Below are 21,257 nucleotides of genomic sequence, written 5' to 3' on the forward strand. Positions count from 1 at the left end.
AATTTACAGACTCAATAAAAAATGAACGCCCTTCTTGTAGGCCCAGCACTCTGCCGGGCACCACAGGGCCAAAAGGAAGACCACAGTCCTTACTCTAAGAGGATGCAGACAAAGAGAGAATGCACAGACCCAGAGTCCGAGAGAGAGCGGGGGAAGAGCTCCGGTAAGCGAGTGGGCTGCAGGAACCCAGAAAAGGAAAGCCAGTCAGGAGAGACTTAATGAAGGGAGTGAGCTGGGGCTGAGCCATGAACAAAGTTTAGGATTGGAACTGCAGAAAAAGGGGAGATGTGCATTCAGGGGTTGAGCAGGAGGAAGGTGGGACAAAAGCATCATGAACAAAGGCTGGTAGGGCAGTGGGCGTGGGGTCCTGGGGATATTGGCCTGCGGGAGGAAACTAGAGAATGTGAACGAAGCCCTAACCTCATAAGTTTTGCAGACAGTACCACCCAGGATTCTGTATCAGAGCCCTTGCCTTTCCCCAAACCAATGTAGTGATCAAGGCTACATAAGAGGACCCATGGTTGTCACTCTTTCAGTGCAACCAAACCTAGAGATGCAACCAGAAACTGCAAAATGCACCTTGACGCGAAAACACACTTTGTTCTTTTGGGAAACAGCACAAGTTCATCAGTCTGAAAAGTCCTCAAACATTCTTGAAGCTGATGCCCAGGAAGTTCTAGGTCAGTGCCTGGGCTCTAGCAGGGACCAGAGAATAAATGTTCATACAAAATCACGACACAAAGTAAAAAGCCAGCATGCACTAGGCCAGTGGTCGGCAAACCGCGGCTTGCGAACCACATGCAGCTCTTTGGCCCCTTGAGTGTGGCTCTTCCACAAAATACCACGTGCGGGTGCACACGTACAATGCTATTGAAACATCGTGGCCCATGCGCAGAAGTCGGTTTTCGACCTGGGCAAGTCTATTTTAAAGAAGTGGCGTTAGAACACTCAAGGGGCCAAAGAGCCGCATGTGGCTCGCGAGCCGCGGTTTGCTGACCACTGTTCTAAGGGATGAGGTTATCCTGCAAGCAGTGCTCAAAATCTAGACTCTGGGCCTGCAACTGGGGCAAAGCAGGCAGTAATATATGTACCAAGGTAATCAATTTTTTCCATAAAAACTCCATGAATTTTACACTAACTGATTCCCTCAGTTGCACACCTCATTCCCTCAGTTGATCATAATGGAAGTTGAGCAACCTTTTCTCGACTGGAAATACAATATAATGATTTAAACTGTTCTTTCCATTTAAATTTCAATAACTTTTTCCTGTTGCAAATTCACATAACTAGAACGTTTTCTGGCCTCTCCTTTGACTAGAAGGAGTAACATGGAGTCCCCAGTGGAGCCTTGATTAGCATTCAAGCTATATCTTAGACTTCCTTTCACTTATTGGTATTTATTTATTTATTATATTTTATTGATTTTTTACAGAGAGGAAGGGAGAGAGATAGAGAGTTAGAAACATCGATGAGAGAGAAACATCGATCAGCTGCCTCCTGCACACCTCCTACTGGGGATGTGCCCACAACCAAGGTGCATGCCCTTGACCGGAATCAAACCTGGGACCTTTCAGTCCGCAGGCCAACGCTCTATCCACTGAGCCAAACCAGTTAAGGCTGGTCTTCTATTTAAAATATGAATGTAAAATTAAAAAAATATTTAAATCAACTAAAGTTTATAATCAATTTGAGGGGTAGAGTTAATCTATTCTCTGCAAACTACACATAATCTACAGCAGTGGTCGGCAAACTGCAGCTCACGAGCCACATGCGGCTCTTTGGCCCCTTGAGTGTGGCTCTTCCACAAAATACCACGGCCTGGGCGAGTCTATTTTGAAGAAGTGGTGTTAGAAGAAGTTTAAGTTTCAAAAATTTGGCTCTCAAAAGAAATTTCAATCATTGTACTGTTGATATTTGGCTCTGTTGACTAATGAGTTTGCCGACCACTGCGCTAGGCAAATCCTGCACATATGCCAAAAACGGAATTCTTCCACCTTGGTAGTACTGAAAAAAAAAAAAAAAAATCTCTGATGCCCAGCCAGTGTAGCTCCATGGTTGAGCATCAACCTTTAAACCAGGAGGTCGCCGTTTTGATTCCCATTCAAGGCACATGCCTGGGTTGTGGGCTCGATCCCCAGTAATGGGGGTGCAGGAGGCAGCTGATCAATGATTCTCATCATTGATATTTCTATCTATCCCTCTCCCTTCCTCTCTCTGAAATCAATAATGATTTTCAAAATCTTCTATGTAGGAGGTGGTGTGGAATCTGGGAAAATCCCAAGGTTGAATCCTGGAAGCACTCCTCACCGTATGACCTCATTGTTTTCAGATTCAATTTCCTCATCTGTAAAATGTGGGTAACAGCACCTGCCTCACCGTTCTGCCATGAAGATGAAATGAGATGACATAGGCAAACACCTCGCAGGATAACTGGCATCGCCTAAGCCCTGGGTGAACCCTGGTTCCTCCTCTTTCCTCCCATTGGTCTTGGGTTATGAAGCCAGATCCAGAGAGTTGGTGTGACTTCTGAGAAACCAACCAAAGGATCGTGATGCTAATGAGGCTTGAAGCCTCAGACCACATTAAAGGTCTCGGGGGCATTGGTAATGTGCCACATCTGACATGGCTCTAAGATTTGCGTCTGTTCCAGATGCCACAGCTTCATCAATGCTGCCTCTCCATCACACTTTGGCATCGAATGACAAGATAGGATCTGTAACAGGACGCTGGAGTGAGGCCAGCCCAGCAACCCTGAAACCCTGCCCCCTGCCCCCAGCGCAGGCAGGACAGGAGCCAAGAAGAGGTGACTGGGGGTACTGAAACAGCCTCCAAAGGTTTAGCTCACGCAGGGGGGACGGGAGCAGGGAAGGCAAAAACAACGCTCCTGAAGATTAGTAAAGGAAAGTCCTCCGTGTAGAACACAGCCTGGCTGTCAGGAAGCCCAAGCAAGTTAATAATCCAACTTGATGGCAGCCAGAAGACTTAAGGAAGCTCAATCAAAGTGTGGGGGCGTTATGCAGCCCAGAAGACGAAGACACATAAACAACAGCAGGTAAAATGTGAATCAAGCGATTTAGCAAGTCAGATTGAGAATCTATCGCTTGCCACGTCTCAGATTCCTAATAGATAACTTTCCCTCTGTCCCTTCTCTTCATCCCCGCTGCCCTTGCCCTCATTCAGGCCCATATCACCTCCTGCCAGCTCAGGGACACCTTAATTTTCCATATATACAACTCTCACCAAGTTCCTGGTGGCTCACCAAATAAAAGCTAAATTTCCAAGCCTGACATTCAAAGCCCTCCATAAGATGACCCCCGTCTTACACAGCCCGTTTCCTTTCAGGGCCCTTACGTTTCAGCCCAACCAAAACAGACTCCCGCAGACCTCGATGTTTTTCGTTTCGGTGTCTTTGCTTGAGCTGTTGTTTCCCAGGGATTCTCACATGCCCTTGGTGCGCGTCCCCAGGCTGCCGTAACAAATGATCACAACGTGGGCGGCTTAAGACAACAGAGATCTATTCCCTCACAATCCTGGAACCCACAAGTCCGAAATCAAGGTATTAGCAGTGTTGGTTCTGGGGGAGAATTTGCTCCATGCCTCTCTCCTAGCTTCTGCCGCCTGCAAATAATCCTCGTCATTCTTCGACTTAGGTCTGCCAACCTCTGCCTGTGTCTTCAGATGGCCTTCGTCTCTCAGGCTATCTGGGTCTCAAACCGCCCTCTGCCTTTCTCTGAGAAGCACACCTCTCATTGGATTTGGGGCCCACCCTAACTCCAGGATTACCTCATCTCAAGAGCCTTAACGTAATTCCATCTGCACAGGCCCTTTTCAAAACCAGGTCACATTCACAGGGTTCTGGGTAGATAGATGTGTCTTTTGGACGGACCACAATTCAACCCCCTACATTCTTTTTGATAATTTAACTTTTTCCCATCACCATTTATCCGCTCTGTGCCCTCTTTCACCCTTCCCACTTGCAATCACCACACTGTGTCCATGTCTAGGAGTTCTCTCTTTTTTTTCTTTTTTGCTCAATCCCTCCACACACCCCTCCCCACCACCACCACCAGAGCTGCAGCCTGCTCTCGCTATATGAGCCTGTCTCTATTTTGCTTTGTTTGCTCATTAAATTCCACATATGAGTGAAATCGTATGGTACTCGTCATTCTCTGACTGGCGTATTTCACTTAGCATAATGTTCTCCAGGTCTATCCATGCTGTCACAAAGGGTAAAATTTCCTTCCTTTTTACGACAGAGTAGTATTTTATTGTGTAAATGGACCACAGCTTTTTTATCCACTCATCCACTGATGGACACTTGGGCAGCTTCCAAATCTTGGCTATTGTAAATAATGCTGCAATGAACACAGGGGTGCATATATTCTTTCATCAACCCCCCACACTGTTTAAGACTTGGCTCTATCGCTGCCTCCTCTGTGAAGTATGCCCTGATGCCTATCCTCAGGAAGTATAATCTTTCCCACCTATAACCTGCCAAGACATTTGATTGAATTCTACTTGGGGTCACTGTGTGTTTTCATGCAGGACTTTGAGTGAGTTGCCTAACTTCCACAGACCTCGGTTTCCTCATCTTTGAACTGAGGTGGTAATTACATCTACTTGTAGCATTGTTTTGATAAAAAGACATTTTTGGGGACTTAAGTGCTATATTATCATTACCTTGATTATTGCTGTTGTGTTATCTTCTCACCTACTATATTGTAAGTTCCTTAAAGACAGGCCTGAACCTCTGTGGAATTTAAGGAGTGTCTTGCACAAGTCACGGATGAGTGGCCATGTGAGGGGGAAAATGATGTGTACGTTATCTTGAAATAAAACAGTGCACACAGAGACATAGTGGGAAATGTTATGAGGAGAGGGAGCCCTCTAGCCAACTCTCCACCAGCAGTGAAGTGCCCGGGTCTTCCCCACCAATGCCGAGTCTCTTCTTAGTCACTCCTAAGATATTTCTGCCAGCAGTTACTCCCTTTGGCTTACAAGAAGCACAACTTGGAGATTTGCCACTCAGGGGCCCTTCTGAGCAAGTACAGCATATCTAAAGGAGAATTCATTTTCATAAAGAACCTCGTTTGTGGATTTGTCATCATGGCAATTATGTCTTGTTATTTCCATGGTTCCTCTTAGCACCGGCTTGACTAAGAAATAGAAAGGAGAACAGGGGAGGGGAGGAGGCTGACTCCTGGTTCAAGGGAAGAGTGACTCAGTGGCCCTAGGCCCTAGGGAGCCTTGTCTCAGGAACTGGGTAGGTGTGCTGACTCACCTTGGCCTCCTCCCAAGGGCTGCTCCCTCAAGGGCTCTCGGGAGGTGTGGCAGCCTGTGGTGGTGCTGCTGCCCTTCCCCACACAACCCCAGGGGCTATTTGGCAAAGTTGCCTTCTGAAGGGCCAAGACTCTTGATGGATGGTTCTGTGTTTTGTTGAAGGATACTCTGAAATGTTCTGAAAGATTTTCACTATTAGAAATGAGGGCTGGTCGTCATTCCCATCTGGCGGCAGATGGTACTCCCAGCCAGCCCACCACCACTGACCGGGCGCTTGTCGTGTGCCAGGCACTGTACTAAGCGCTCGAATGTTATCTCATGTGACCCTACCACAGCTCTAGGGCAGACCTATGATTAGCTCCATGTCACCGGGGAGAAAGTGAAGGCTTACGGATATGAAATCACTTGCCTAAAATCACGATCCTTGTGTGCAATTAAGCAAGTATTCAAAGTGAGGTCTAACTCTCATGCTCAGTCTCCCAGCCACTGTAGCCCACTGCCTCCTACCTGCATCCACACAGTGGGAAAGGCAGCTCTCTCCCAACAACTGCGAAAATGAGGTTCCCTGGATACTGAAGTAGTGAATGAAATTCATAGTCTTCTTCTGACATTTCCCAGGTTAGGAACATTGAGACAGACCCTTCGCAGATGGGTAAACAGCTGAACTCATAGAAGTTACACTTGATTTTGCATAATAAATGTAAACGTGTTTCAAGTTCCCACAGAATGTCTACCAGAATTCCATTTTTAAATGCTAACTCTTGGGGAGGAAAGATGGTGCTGGAGAGTCATTCCGGCCTGACTCTAATTACACAGCATGCAAGCGCAGACACGTAGGAAGATTCACATCATAGCGCACAAAGTGCAGTTCAGTGGGAAGACGGAAGCTGAAGTCCTTACATGTACTTCCCCAAACAAATACAGTAAAACCTCATCTGCTGAGTGTGGCAGGGGGCAGGGAGCCGTCATCCGAGATCAGACCTCCCTGGAGGTGTTCAGTGTGGGAAACGGCAAAGCCACTCTCTCCTGCCCAGAATCAGTGCTGACGGATTCGGTTCTGTTTCCACGGAGCAGTTGCCCAAACTGTGCTCATCAATAACACTTCCTATTTATAATATGCTTTTAAAAATAACGTATCCTTGCGTGTTGAAACTCTCTGATGGTAGATGTCCACCTGGAAAGAAAATAATAGGGATTAAGTCAAAAAGAGAAAAAAGGAACTTGCGAGGTTTTCATTCTTGTCTTTAATATTACATTAAATTGAGCCATGCTCCAAGGAAAATTAAAATACAGTAAGTCTTCTTTATATCCAGTGTACAGTGCCACCTGAGAAGGAAGGTGGTGGCATTATTGGGGAGGCTCTGTGGGGCCACTGCCATTCAAGCTTCTCAAAGGACTGCGGTTGGAGAGGCAAGGCTCCGGTGACTAAGGAGGTTATTTTTGACAGTGCTCCTGTGCCTTCTCGATTAAGCCATTACACAGGGTCCTTCCCAGATGCTGACGTCTATGCTCCACGGCCACTGAAAGGGGAAGGATGAGTTATTATGAGATCTTTTTTTTTTTTCAAATGATTACTGAAAGGACAAGCATTCATCAAATTTTGATCTAGACAAGACCTTCAAGCCATGCTCAAATCCACCTCCATAATCTTTTGTTTGAAATCCCTGTCAGGAAACTGACAGCTCAGTGTAGAGATTAATCACAATGAATGTCCATGGCTCCTAAGAGAAAGAGAAGGCTGCATCTAGCAACATTGCCACCAGATTTAAAAATGTTCTCTCCTAACGTGGCCTCAAGAAATCTAATCACGTTTACGCAAATTCTTGCCTTTCAGCTTTTCCCTAGGCAGCAAAATTGCCCTTCACATATAACACCAATCAAGGTAGTAACAAGGTGGATTACCATACAAACGCTTTCAGCTGGCTTACCCACTATAATTTGAATCTCTTTGTATAAATATGTACAAATGTATTTGCATGGATTGGTTCAGTGACTAATCCTATTTACTTTTGGAAGTACCTCCTGATCTCCAGTCACAGAGAAATTGCCGCTTTTTATTTTAACATCTGAAGGGTGCACAGACCCCTTTGTTCACCCGCTCCAAAAGCAGTTTGCTCCCCAACCCAGAAGATAATTTCCTTTATGGAGAGGAACGAGCGCCCCCTAGTGAAACAATGTTTCCCAACATTTCTTCAACACTGACTCCATCTCAGTGTTTCTTTTATTTTTATTTTTGAAACATATTAGGGTTTTATTATTATTTTTCAATATTATTCTGTATTAGTTTCAGGTATGCAACATAGTGGTTAGACAATCGTATACTTTACAAAGTGGTCCCCCTGAAATTTCAAGTACCCCCCTGGCCCATACATAGCTATTACAATATCATTCCCCCCCGCACCCCACGCCATTGACCTCTCCCCGGCCACTCCCACCCCCCAGCACATGCCCTCACCCCTCTAGTGTCTGTGTCCATTGGTAATGCTTATATCCACGCATACCAGACCTTTGATTGATCTCATCTCAGTTTTTCTTGCCAGAGAACCTCCTGGACCGACAGTGGTGCTGAGGCCCAGTGCCCAGGGCCTATGAGCTTTTCAAGGGCCAATAAAATTGAAAGCTGAGAAAAACCTACTGGCTCCAAGAAATGTTTTAGTTCCAAAACTGAAATTAGTAAATTTGATTAAAATGTGACATGTCAATTAGTCACAAACAATTCCACTTTTAAATAATTATATATAAATTACATTTGATGTGGGTTCATTTTAATATTTTCTTTGATGAGAGACAGGGCCTCTTAAAATAAGAGTAAAAACCTCTTTTCCATAGAGTTGACCTCTCTTATAGTAAAGACTTTATGACCATTAACACGGTCCAACTATGTCTTGATATTACTCTTTAAAGACATTAAAAACAATACTTTATATGTGCAAAGTGCCTGGTAGAAGTTTACATATACTACCATTCAACTCATTTAATCTTTTTAAAAAATGTATTGATTTGAGAGAGAAAAAATAACATAGATTGTTGTTTCATTTATTTATGCATTCATTGGTTGATTCTTTTTTAAAAAAAAATCATTTTAGAGAGAGTGAAGAAGGAAGAGAGAGACAGAGAGAAACACTGATTTGTTGTTCCACTTATTTATGCATTCATTGATTGCTTTTTTTAAAATAAATCTTTATTGTTCAGATTATTACAGGTGTTCCTCTTTTTTCCCCCCCCCACAAAGCTCTTCTCCACCTGATTCCCCACCCCACCCCATGCCCTTACCCCCCGCCACTGTCTTCATCCATAGGTGTAAGATTTTTGTCCAATCTCTTCCCGCACCCCTCACACCCTCTTCCCCCTGAGAATTGTCACCCCACTCCCTTTCTATGTCCCTGATTCTATTATATTCACCAGTCCATTCTGTTCTTCAGATTTTTTATTCACTTGATTTTTAGATTCACTTGTTGGTAGGTATGTATTTGATGTCATTTTGTTATTCATAATTTTTATCTTTACCTTTTTCTTCTTCTTCCTCTTCTTAAAGAATACCCTTCAGCATTTCATGTAATCCTGGTTTGGTGGTGATGAACTCCTTTAGCTTTTTCTTGTCTGTGAAGCTCTTTATCTGACCTTCAACTCTGAATGATAGCTTTGCTGGGTAGAGTAATCTTGGTTGTAGGTTCTTGCTGTTCATCACTTTGAATATTTCTTGCTACTCCCATCTGGCCTGCATAGTTTCTGTTGAGAAATCAGCTGACAGTCGTATGGGTGCTCCCTTGTAGGTAACTAACCGTTTTTCTCTTGCTGCTTTCAAGATTCTCTCTTTATCTTTTGCTCTTGGCATTTTAATTATGATGTGTCTTGGTGTGGTCCTCTTTGGATTCCTCTTGTATGGGGTTCTGTGAGCTTCCTGGACTTGTAAGTCTATTTCTTTCACCAGGTAGGGAAAGTTTTCTGTCATTATTTCTTCTAATAGGTTTTCAATATTTTGCTCTCTCTCTTCTTCTGGCACCCCAAAAATTCGGATGTTGGTACGCTTGAGGTTGTCCCAGAGGCTCCTTACACTATCTTTATATTTTTGTATTCTTTTTTCTTTTTGTTTTTCTGGTTGGGTGTTGTTTCCTCATATTTCAGATCTTTGGTTTGATTCTTGGGGTACGTTGATCTACAGTTGAGTTTCTGTATATTCTTTATTTTAGACAGTGTATGCTTAATTTCTGACTGGTCCTTTTCCATTTTTTTTGGTATTCTCATTAGGATCCTTAAAGGTATCACTAAGTTCCTCAGCGGTTTTTAGAAGATTTTTGAGTAACCTTATAAATGTGGTTCTGAACTCTATGTCGTCCAGTAGTTTGCTTTCCTCCATTTTTTTCATTTGTGACATGTTTCTTTGTCTTCGCATTTTGTTGCTTCCCTGTGTTGATGGAGTGGCTTTGTGTGGTAGGTGACCTATAGGGGCCAGTAGCTCAGCCTCCCCAATCACCTGAGGTGGACGCCTTTGGTACACCCCTTTGTGGGCTGAGTGCAAAGTCTTGGTGTAGTTAAACCTTGATTGCTGTTGGTACACTGGGAGGAATTGACCACCAAGCCAATTGGCTGTGAGGACCCGCTGTGTCTATAATGGAAGAACTGCTGCGCTGGAGACACAGTTAGGGGACAGGACTTGCTTCAGTGGGGCTTTGGTGCTCACTGAGTCTGCCTCTTGAATGTATCACTTATGGATGTGAGGCGTTGAAATCTGGTGTCCTATATAATAAAAGGCTAATATGCAAATCAACTGAACAGCAGAATGACTAGTCGCTATGACGTGCACTGACCACCAGGGGGCAGACGCTCAATGCAGGAGCTGACCCCTGGTGGTCAGTGTGCTCCCACAGGGGGAGCACCGCTCAGCCAGAAGTCGGGCTCACGGCTGGTGAGCGCAGCGGCGGTGGCAGGAGCCCCTCCCGCCTCCATGGCAGTGCTAAGGATATGTGACTGCCAGCTTAGGCCCACTCCCCATGATCCTAAGCCATCAGTCAGACATCCCCCAAGGGCTCCCAGACTGCGAGAGGGCGCAGGCCAGGCTGAGGGACCTCCCCCTCAAGTGCATGAATTTCGTGCACCAGGCCTCTAGTATATTAATAAACACTGACTTTATAATCATTCAAAGTATGTATACATTTTTTGGAACACCCTATATATGAAACACTCAGAACAGTGCTTGGCACATAGTAAGAGTTCAATAAATACTAGCAATTAATTATTGAATCAAGTCACATCAATTTTTTATTCTCAGAAGTAGAGTAATTTAAGATTTTAGATAAGTCAATTCTCACCAAAACAATGGAAAACATCCACAAAAACAGTCACTCATTGTTTATTTTGAAACCTATTTGTAAATAATTTCAAACTTAGAAAAAGTTGCAAAAATCAAAATAGTACAAGGAACACTCATGTACCCTTTACACAAATTTGCTTATTGTTAACATATTATTCATTTGCTTTGTCATTTGTACTACAGATCACTTCAAATCTGGTTGTTGGCCAAATTCAATACTTGCAGCTATCAGAATGAGGTCTCCATTTCCTTGCTGGTTGTCAAATGTGAGCCGTTCTCAGCTCCTACAGGTCACTCATTTTCCTTGAAACATGGCTTCATCCATTTCCAAAAGCAGTAATGAAAAATGACCACATGTTTCTGAATCTTCCTCCCAAGGAGGAGCCCCAGTTCCTTTTGAGAACTCACCTGATTAGGCCAGGCTCACCCAGGATAATCTATTCTCTTATTTTAATTTTTTTAATATATTATTTTTATTGATCTCAGAGAGGAAGGGAGAGGGAGAGGGAGAGAGAGAAACATCAATGATGGGAGAGAATCATTGATCAGCTGCCTCCTGCACTCCCCATACTGGGGATTGAGCTCCCAACCCAGGCATGTGCCCTGACCAGGAATCAAACCTTGACCTCCAGGTTCACAGGTTGATGCTCAACCACTGAGCCACAATGGCCAGGCTATTCTCTTTTCATAAATGTTTTTTGTTTGTTTGTTTGTTTGTTTGTTTGTTTTGTTGAGAGAGAGAGAGAGAGAGAAACATTGATTGTTGTTCCACTTATTTATACATTCATTGGTTGATTCTTGTATGTGCCCTAATCAGGGATCAAACCCACAAACTTGGGATAGCAACTAAGCTACCTGGCCAGGGCTATTCACTTTCTTCATGTTACCTAATTTTGGACCTAAATTTCTGCAAAATCTCTTCACAGCAGCATGTAGCTTAATGTTTGAATAACGGGGAGAAGGTGTATATGCATCACGGGGCAGGAATTTGGGGCCATTTCAGAATTCCACCTACCACATATGAGACACTTTATTAGTCTATGTGTTAGTTTGCTGGGAATAGCAAAATACCACAGACCGAGTCACTTGAACAACATAAACTTATTTTCTCACAGTTCTGGAGGCCAGAAGTCCAAGATCAAGGTATCAGCAGGTTTGTTTTTTCCTGAGGTCCTTCTCCTCATCTTGCAGATGTCCACCTTCTCACTGTGTCCTCACATGGCCCTTTTCTCTGTGTATGCACATCCCTGGTCTCTCTCTCTCTCTCTGTCTCTCTCTGTCTGTCTGTCTCTCTCTCTCTTTCTTCTTATTGGGACACCAGTCATATTGGATCAGGGCTTCAACATATAAATTTGGGGGGAGGGAGGCACAATTCAGTCCATAACAGTCTCATAACAAAACTAAAAGCTAATATTTGAGCTGCTAGGTAGATACTGTGCTAAACAATTTTTGTAGGCTATCTCATTTAACATAAATCATTAAATTATATATCATTATAAACATATAAAATTCCAGCTTTATCAAAATGTTTACTATTCTTGATTAGAAATTCTGTAAGATTTTTACTGTTATCTGATTCTTAGAGTGATGTGTCTATATTACTATCATGTGCTTCCCACGCTCCTTTCTGAGTACATTTTCATCCACCGATTAAGTTTTATCGATCATCTAAGAGCTTGGTACAAAGATACAAAGATGAGCAACCGAATTTCCTGCTCTCAGAGACGAAAGGCATGTTTTACATGTGTCTCCATGTACACTTTGAAATATCTCACATTAAAAATCAATTTTATTTATAGAACCATTCTGTGCTTTTAAGTTCTTATGGAAACTGAGGCACTGAAAATTAAAATAAGGATTTCAAGAAAGAGGAAATTCCTGTGTATATTTGGTTTTATTGAGCTGCCTCAACCCTAACTGTGCAGCGACATTCTTTTCTGTGGGACTTGCCTAAAGTCTCTGTGATTGGAAAACCACCTGGGATTTGAAGGTGAGAAACAATCATAACATAAAAGCAATACATCTGACTAGGTAAGATGCCTCAAATTCCTCTCACTCTGCTCAAGAGATGAAAAAAAAAAATCCTTAAAACAAAGAAAAAGAGAAATCCTTTATTTCCTTACAGTTCAACCCATTCACTTTTTTTAAATTTAATTTAATTTTGTTGTTTAAGGTATTACAAATAGTAGTACATATGTCTGCTCCCCCCCACCCACCTCCACTGACCTCCCTCTGGCCTCCCCTACCGCCCCCCGCCCCCCGCACTTGCCCTTGTTTCCCTGCCCCCAGTGTCTTGCGTCTGTTGGTTGTGCTTATATGCATGCATACAAGTCCTTCGGCTGATCTCTTGCCCTCCCCCAACCCTCCCTTACCTTCGTGCTGTAGTTTGACAGTCTGTTCGATACTTTTAACGCTACTAACACGGAGACCTCTCCTTCAGGAGGCAAAGGCATTTGCAGGTACTGAAGAAAATCTCCCCAGATTTGCAGGCCCAGTTGCTTCTCAGCTGTGGGCAGAGTGCGGTGATGGCACCTTGGCAAGGAGCCACTTCCAAGTCCCAGCCCCAGCCCTCCTCTGCCCGGTGGCCGTGGGCCAGGTGTAGGTTCTGCATCCCCTCCCTGGCTCATCATTCACTCACAAGCGCCGGCTGCGGGAGCGTGAACTGGGCGGGGCTGCATCCCGGCCCCACCCACGTCCCGGGCCCCGACCCCGGCCCCGCCTCCACGCGTGCGGCTGCGAGGCTAATAAATGGTTCGTGCGCCCAGCGCGCCTGGTCGAACTCCGCCGTAGTTCGACCGGCCCGGGCGCTTCCCCGCATCCGCTCCCTAACCCCACTCAAGAGTGGGACCTCCGCGCATGGAGAGGGAAGAGAGGTACCTGGAGCTGTACCTGGACCGGTGCACCGCCCAGGTGAGCCTGGAAGCTGCCGCACCGTCCCAGGGTCAGGGTCTGCATCCGCCCTATTGCTTGAGCGTCAAGTCCTGCGCTCTAAGGGCTTTGCCTTCTTTATCTCATAAAATACCTAGCGACTCTAAGAGATGGGCTTCATTATCTCCATCTTTCAGTTGAAAAATAGAAGCTTCGAGACGTGAAATCATTTGCCGAAGGTTGCTAACCAGACCTCGAACCTGGTCTACCGTGAATCCAAAATATGAATTGGAGGCACCTGTGGCTTCTTTCCGTTTGTGATTCCTAAGTGTTGTTTTCTTCAATTTAAAAAAAATCTTTAGAGTCAAGTATTGTGGAAGAGAGAGGGGAGTCTTCAAAAAAAGAAAAGAAACGAAGAGAAAAGAAAAGAGAGCAACTTATGGGGACGGGAGGGCCTGGTGAAAGGGGATTTTTAAAGTAGACAATGATAGGGCTGAGGTGCCATAATAGTGACGTGCCATAGCCTTTAGCATAGCAAAGGAGAGCCCACGCAGGAAAGGCTCTAAGAAAGATGAGTGAGTCATGGTTCTGCAAAAACCGTTTTAAAAGTAAGTTTCTTCAGATGTAAGGTCAAGGATGCAGTGAAGACACTATCAGTACATCCTCTGAGGTGTGTTCCCAGGTAAACTCATAAAACATCCCCCTTCAATATCTTCTTGCCATTGCCTTAAATTTCTTGTGGTTTTTAAACTTTTTTACTTGCATTTTCAATTAATTTATTTTTAATTGAATTTATTAGGGTGGCATTGGTCAATAACATTATGTAGATTTCAGGTGTCCAATTCTAGAATACATCATCTGTATATTGTATTGTGTGATCACCACCCCAAGTCAAGTCTCCTTCCATCCATTTTAATTTCCTTGTTGGAGCTTAGTTTCCTCGGGTGAGAGCTTTGCCCCCTGCTAAAATGCCACAGAGGGCAGAAGAGGAGGCACTGACTGTTGCAGACATTGGTGCTTTAGTGTAAATTGGCTGATGAGATCCTTTCCAGCCAGGACTGAAGAGGCGAAGGAAACCATGGAGAGGAATCAGGGCCATCATCCCCACCTCACTTTTCTTAGGGTCAGTCTGTGGGGTGGGGGTGGGGAGAGATCGGAGCTAATTATGCAATTCAAAATGTATTTCAAGAGAATGACCGCATTCGTCAAAGTGTTTTCTTTGGTCAATTAGTCACCCCTGCTGTCTGCTGTACTTGTAGAACCAGAGCAGTTGAATAGGATCTGGCAGACATTTTATCTTATGAGGTAGCTTTGTCACAGAGACCATAAAGATGAAGAGGCATTCCTGACTATTCTGTTGTCAGAAGTAAGATCTTCTAAGGCAGTGGTCGGCAAACTCATTAGTCAACAGAGCCAAATATCAACAAGTACAACGATTGACATTTCTTTGGAGAGCCAAATTTTTTAAAGTTAAACTTCTTCTAACGCCACTTCTTCAAAATAGACTCGCCCAGGCCATGGTATTTTGTGGAAGAGCCACACTCAATGGGCCAAAGAGCCGCATGTGGCTCGTGAGCCACAGTTTGCCGACCACGGGTCTAAGGGATGAGGTTATCCTGCAAGCAGTGCTCAAAATCTAGACTCTCGGCCTGCAACTGGGGCAAAGCAGGCGGTAATTTATGTACCAAGGTAATCAATTTTTTCCATAAAAACTCCATGAATTTTATACTAACTGATTCCCTCAGTTGCACACCTCATTCCCTCAGTTGATCATAATGGAAGTTGATCAACCTTCTCTCGACTGGAAATACAATATAATGATTTAAACTGTTCTTTCCATTTAAATTTCAATAACTTTTTCCTGTTGCAAATTCACATAACTAGAATGTTTTCTGGCCTCTCCTTTGACTAGAAGGAGTAACATGGAGTCCCCAGTGGAGCCTTGATTAGCACTCAAGCTATATCTTAGATTTCCTTTCACTTATTGGTTATTTATTTATTTATTTATTTATTTTTATATTTTATTGATTTTTTTACAGAGAGGAAGGGAGAGAGAGTTAGAAACACCAATGAGAGAGAAACATCGATCAGCTGCCTCCTGCACACGTCCTACTGGGGATGTGCCCACAACCAAGGTACATGCCCTTGACCGGAATTGAACCTGGGACCTTTCAGTCCGCAGGCCGACGCTGTATCCACTGAGCCAAACCGGTTAGGGCTTGTCTTCTATTTGAAATATGAATGTAAAATTCAAAAATATTTAAATCAACTAAAGTTTCTAATCAATTTGAGGGGTAGAGTAAATCTATTCTCTGCAAACTACACATAATCTAGAGCATGGTTGCTCAATTACAAAATTGGATTTAGAGTGGCAACTTACTACAGACCTCACTAAAGTAGGACAAGCATTTTATGAAAAAAAAATGCTTTTTCTGGACATTAAGACATACTTTTCTGTTTCTGTCAGGTGTGTTGTAACACTGTAATACAACTTCAGTGAGACTTTGTGGAGAGAGACAGGTCCGCTGCAATGCATTGCCTCTCATCCTGAATACATTGCCTGCTGGCCATGGCAGTAGCCTGTGGGTGTGACATCCTGTTCTGTTTGTTGTGTTTTGTCTGTCTGTTTGGGAACCACCTAGGATGACCTCGCCCCACCAGGGTTGCCCCTGCTCAGCCCAGTTGCACCTTATGATGTCTACATATATAATTCATCCAACCCAGAGGCTGTGTTTAATTCACATCTTGAAGAAGTCAAAGAAATACCTGGTGGTTTCTCATCTGTGGATCTTAGCTTCCTACCAGATGAACTTACCCAAGAAAATAAAGACCAGACTGTCATTAGAAGCAAGGGTGAGGATGAAGAAAATTGTAAAACTCAAAGTCCGCCAAGTGAACTGCCATTATCCAGCCAACAGGACGTTGGCCTGGGCTTAAACAGCAGCAGTTCGTCAAATTCCCACTCACACCTGCACCCTGGTGATGCTGACTCTGTTCAGCACTCTCCTGAGAAACCGGACTCCTTGCCTCTGGCGTGCATAGCTCCCATGACACCAATGACCCCTGTTTCAGAAGGTTCTGAGATTGTGCCTCAACTACAGTAAGTGGTTTGTTGGGGCTTTTTAAATGGGTGGTGTTTCTGGGCACATATTTTCTATTTCTGAATGCCATGACAACTAATTTCAGGATAGTAATGTAGGAAGAGAATTTTATTATTCTTGGTTTTATCGGTTCTTAATAGATTGTGGCTTTAGACGATTGGTTTTCTGTAAAATGAAGCACCAATTCATGATCTCCTAAGAGAGCGTTAAGAATATATACATCATTGAAAGATTGCATTTCTACTAAGACAACCGTAGTTGCTGAAAATTGTGGTTGGTTAAACATAAAAAATATAAAGATGTAAAACTGAATTCTATTTGCAAATTGATTTGAATTGTGCTATTTTGAGACATAGTTTTGAGAAAGATTTAGAACTTAATTTTAGTCAACCAGTCATAAAATTTTAGGAAAAACTATTTTACTTTAGTACCTCCTTTTGAAATTTTTACATTTTACCATGTTACTAAGTATAATTCTCCCTCTAACAGGGATGGGGAACCTTTTATCTGCCAAGGGCCATTTGGATATTTATAACATCATTTGAGGGCCATACAAAATTAACAACTTAAAAATCAGCCTTCTATATTTGGTCAAACATTTAATTAACTCACTCCTAATGACTTGGCCAGACCAAATGATTTCTCGGGTCTGCTCTACAAAGTCACTAATGTACAACCTATGAAGTGAGGAAGTTAGTTTCAATTCTTTTTCAATTTTTATATCTTATATAATTTTCTAAGTTGACTTATCCCTTTAGGAATATAGTTTCCACTGCAAACCTTGCCTGTAAATTGGATCTGAAGAAAATAGCTTTGCATGCAAAAAATGCAGAATATAACCCAAAGGTAAGCTTTCTCAGTATTCCTTTCAACAGTTAGCTTCCTCTTAAATTTACTTTCTTTCATATGATCAAGATATTGATTGATTTCTTTGTTTTATTTTTTAAAAAGAGAAAATGTGTTAGTGGAAACCTTTGGGTAACTCAAAGGTTAATTGCTTCATTCTCTGTTTTGAAGTTCTAAAAAGTAATCATTCTCTATTCCGAATAAAGCAGTAATTGAGCAATTCCTAAAAGTTAAGATCTTTCCATTTTCATCCAGAAAGTTTTTTTTTTTCATTTCAGTATGACTATTTTTAGCCTGACGATGGAGGTGTTAAGTTTCTTAAAATGATATCATATTTTTAGAAACAATTTTTTTCTAAATGTTGTCTCACCTAGCTGGCACTTGGGTATTTTTCCAGTTACAGCTTCTCTTCTTTGAGAAAGCTAAATTGTTTAAAGGGTAAAATTCAAGCTTCTACTTACTAATGTGAGATTCAAGGAATTCCCCCCCCCTTTCAAAGTTTAATAACATCTATTCTTTCTTGTGTCCAGCTAAGGCCAGGCATCCCATTTCAGTGGCCTATTTACCTAGGAAATGGATTTGTTAGTTTGATCTACATCTAATGATTTGGCTGGCTCTGTACTTAGGAGTACAAAGTTGAGTAAGACCTGGAAAAAGTTCACTGTCTTGGGTGGTGGGGGATTATGGAGTTAGATGAAAAAGACCACTTTGGTAGGAACCCAGAGGACCTTGCCAGCATCAACTCTTTATAGATTACTTGTTTTTTTGCTGTTGTGCTATTGTCATTGCTGACATCTGAATCCAAATGTTACCTGAATGTTACCCAAATGCAACATAGCTTTCCTTTTAATATTTCACATAGCTGGACAGAAACACAAGGCTCTTTTAGCTGCTGCAATGATTGACCACACTTTCGAGCAATCAGCACTTTAAGCATATTTTATTCTCAACCATTCTCGGCTTTCCCCTCATTTTATTTCAGGGTATAGGACCTGTCCAAACTTGGACTTGACAGCCAAAGAACTTGTCTTGCACTTAAGCTACCATTAGAATGTGACAAAACGGTACTGGGCGAGAGTGCTATCTGTTTTTGTTTGTTAATCCTCACCTGAGGATTTTTATTCCCCCGTTGATTTTTAGAGAGAGTGAAAGGGAGGAAAGGAGGGGGAGAGAGAGGAGGAAGAGACAGAGAGAAACATTGATGTGAGAGAGATACATTGATTGGTTACCTCGTGCATGTGCTCCGACCAAGGCCAGGGATTTAACCTGCATGAACCCTTAACTCCGAATCGAACCCAAGACCCTTTGGTGCGCAGGCCAACACTTTAACCACTGAGTCATACCAGCCAGGGCAAGAATGCTATCTTTTTAGTAAACACCATGAAATTGTTAATAGGACTTGATCAACTGTGTGTATTTCTGACTCAGGATTCTTTTACTATCTGCTAACACTTCAAATCTGAACTTGCCAGCTCCACCTTGGTCCTGTGGAGTAGCTCTGACCCATAGAACTTGAAGTCTTCTTGCTTAGTACCCAGGCCAGTTTCCTTCCCAATTTAAAGGGAGAGTGGGGGAGGGAGGGAGAGAAGGAGAAGGGAGTGTCTGTATAGGACCAGTAGGAAGAGCAGGCCACTAAGTGACATGTCAGTATGGCAGGCCAGTGGCCCTCAGCCCACCCCTGTATCCGCCCACCTGGAGGGCTTGCCTGTGTTCCTGGCCTGTGGACCACACTCTGAGAACTGCTGTGGCAGGCGAGAACTTGACAAACCAATTTTTGTCATTTGTCTTCAGCATGTCTATCAATATACATATTCTGTTCTTTGTTTTGGCTGCTATGTAGTACATTCTTTAGTCTGGCAAGTCTGCAACATTCCTTTCCAGTGTTTTTTCAAAGATTCTTTGAAATAAAAAAGGAAGTATTTTAAAATACTTTTACTTTGAAATACTTCGGTGGTTTTAGATCTCACCTTTAACATTGCCTGTGGAATGTTGGAAGTTAGATAACCACATAGTTTCCCTGTGTATGAAATGGGGATAATCATGGACTTACCTGAATCCTGTTATGAGGATAAATGAGAGAAACCCTGTACAGCTCTTCAAATAGGGCCTGGAACATATTGGGCCCTAAAATTTAGCTTTACTGTTGTTATTCTTACCTGTTTGTTCTAAGTACATTTTAGAATCATGGCCCTCTTTGTTATTTAGTCTGCATTGTGGGCAGAATAGACCCTGACATTGTTTAGTTTTCCCATCCAATCTCAGTTTATTCAAGACTGTTTTCATCCCAGCTCAGCTTTTCAACTGGAACAGTGTTGGCTCTAGCAGATGCTAACTGTCCTTTTGGCTTCTGTGTATAGAGGTTTGCTGCTGTCATAATGAGGATCCGAGAGCCCAGGACAACAGCCCTCATATTTAGCTCTGGGAAAATGGTCTGCACAGGAGCCAAAAGGTATGAGGAACACCGCCCGCCCCCCCACCCCTGCGCCCACCACCCCTACCAGAGGAAGAATTCAGTATGCAAAGTAAGGAAGGATAACATTATTGTCCTAAGACACATGGAGAAGCCAAATACTTGGCTAAATAAAGAGTTAAGTTCATGCAATGCCAAATTTTGGGTTAAAAACATTCACCCCATAATGCTGACTTCTATCCCACTTTATAGTCCCCTCTGAAACTACCGGGGCTTCACTAGGCTGTTACAGCTTGTTTTTAAGGAGCAGTAAAAAGAAAATAAGCTACCATAGGGATAAAGCCTGTTGTACACCGGGGATGTAGTTTTCGTGTATTTTCCACATTGCCGATAAATGGATAGGACTTTTTACAGGAGGGGAATTAGATGTTTCTTGACCATTAGCTTGAGCATTAGCTCAGGAGGCATCTCTTAAAAGGCTCGTCTTCCCAGGACCTCATGCAGAGGCAGCCCTGTGCTGCACTGATGTAGAGCCTGTCACCAGGAAAGTGTAGCGGGGAGCTGCTCTTCCTCCTGAGTATTTAAGATGAGTAGCAAATTGTCCTCCTGAAAGGCTGTGCCAATTTCCCCTCATTCTAGAGATGTACTGAGTGTTCATTTTCTCCAACGAACACTGGTGTTAATATGTTTTATATTTGCGAAATTGATTGGCAAAAAGCTTATGTTGTTTTAATGACATTTATTTGATTTACTAGTGAGACTAATTTTTCGTAAGCATATAAACTGCCTGTTGTATTCTGTCCAATATTCTTTGAAGATATTTGTCATTTGCCCAATATTCTATGAAGATATTTAAGTATTTTTCATCATTTTATACTGTAAATATTTTTCTCAGATTAATTTATGGTGTTTTATAACTTTTGGGTTTCATTTTTACACAATTAAAATATTTTTGTGCATAGTTAGTCTACCCAATTTTTTTCTTTTCAGTTTCAATGTTTGTCTTCATGCTTAGGAAGGCATTCTTCATGTACAACATTATATAAATACTAGAGGCCCGGTGCATGAAATTTGTGCACTGGGGGTGAGGGGGGTTCCCTCAGCCCAGCCTGCGCCCTCTCACAGTCCGGGATCCCTCACTCCTTACCGCCTGCCTGCTCACTGCTCCTTATTGCTCGGCTCACTGTGTCTGCCCCCTGGTGGGGAGGGACTGCAGGAGGGCTCCAGGGCACGTCTGGCCCGTCTCGCTCAGTCCCGATCCGCCAGACCACAGCAACAACCTAACCTACCTGTTGAGGATCTGCCCCCTGGTGGTCAGTGCATGTCATGGCAAGCAGTTGAGCGGCCTTAGTATATCATTAGCATATTATGCTTTGATTGATTGAACGGCCGACTGGATGACCAGACACTTAGCATATTAGGCTTTTATTATAGAGGATTG

The 21,257-nt window shown here is 43.1% G+C and overlaps 1 protein-coding gene across 1 annotated transcript in view; it reads left to right on the plus strand.

Annotated features, from left to right (window-relative positions):
* Window positions 1-13,447: 13,447 nt before the first annotated feature.
* The window catches only part of TBPL2 (TATA-box binding protein like 2), a gene marked incomplete at both ends in the record, with an annotated part of 29,699 nt that continues 21,889 nt past the window's right edge, over window positions 13,448-21,257 (plus strand). The window contains 4 exons of the mRNA XM_080643285.1: window positions 13,448-13,501; window positions 16,102-16,559; window positions 17,319-17,406; window positions 19,764-19,855. Of these exons, the coding sequence (XP_080499411.1) occupies window positions 13,448-13,501; window positions 16,102-16,559; window positions 17,319-17,406; window positions 19,764-19,855 (692 nt within the window). The remainder of the gene's footprint in view (window positions 13,502-16,101; window positions 16,560-17,318; window positions 17,407-19,763; window positions 19,856-21,257) is intronic.

The sequence above is a fragment of the Plecotus auritus genome, assembly GCF_963455305.1.
Source record: "Plecotus auritus genome assembly, chromosome: 1".
Lineage (NCBI taxonomy): Eukaryota > Metazoa > Chordata > Mammalia > Chiroptera > Vespertilionidae > Plecotus > Plecotus auritus.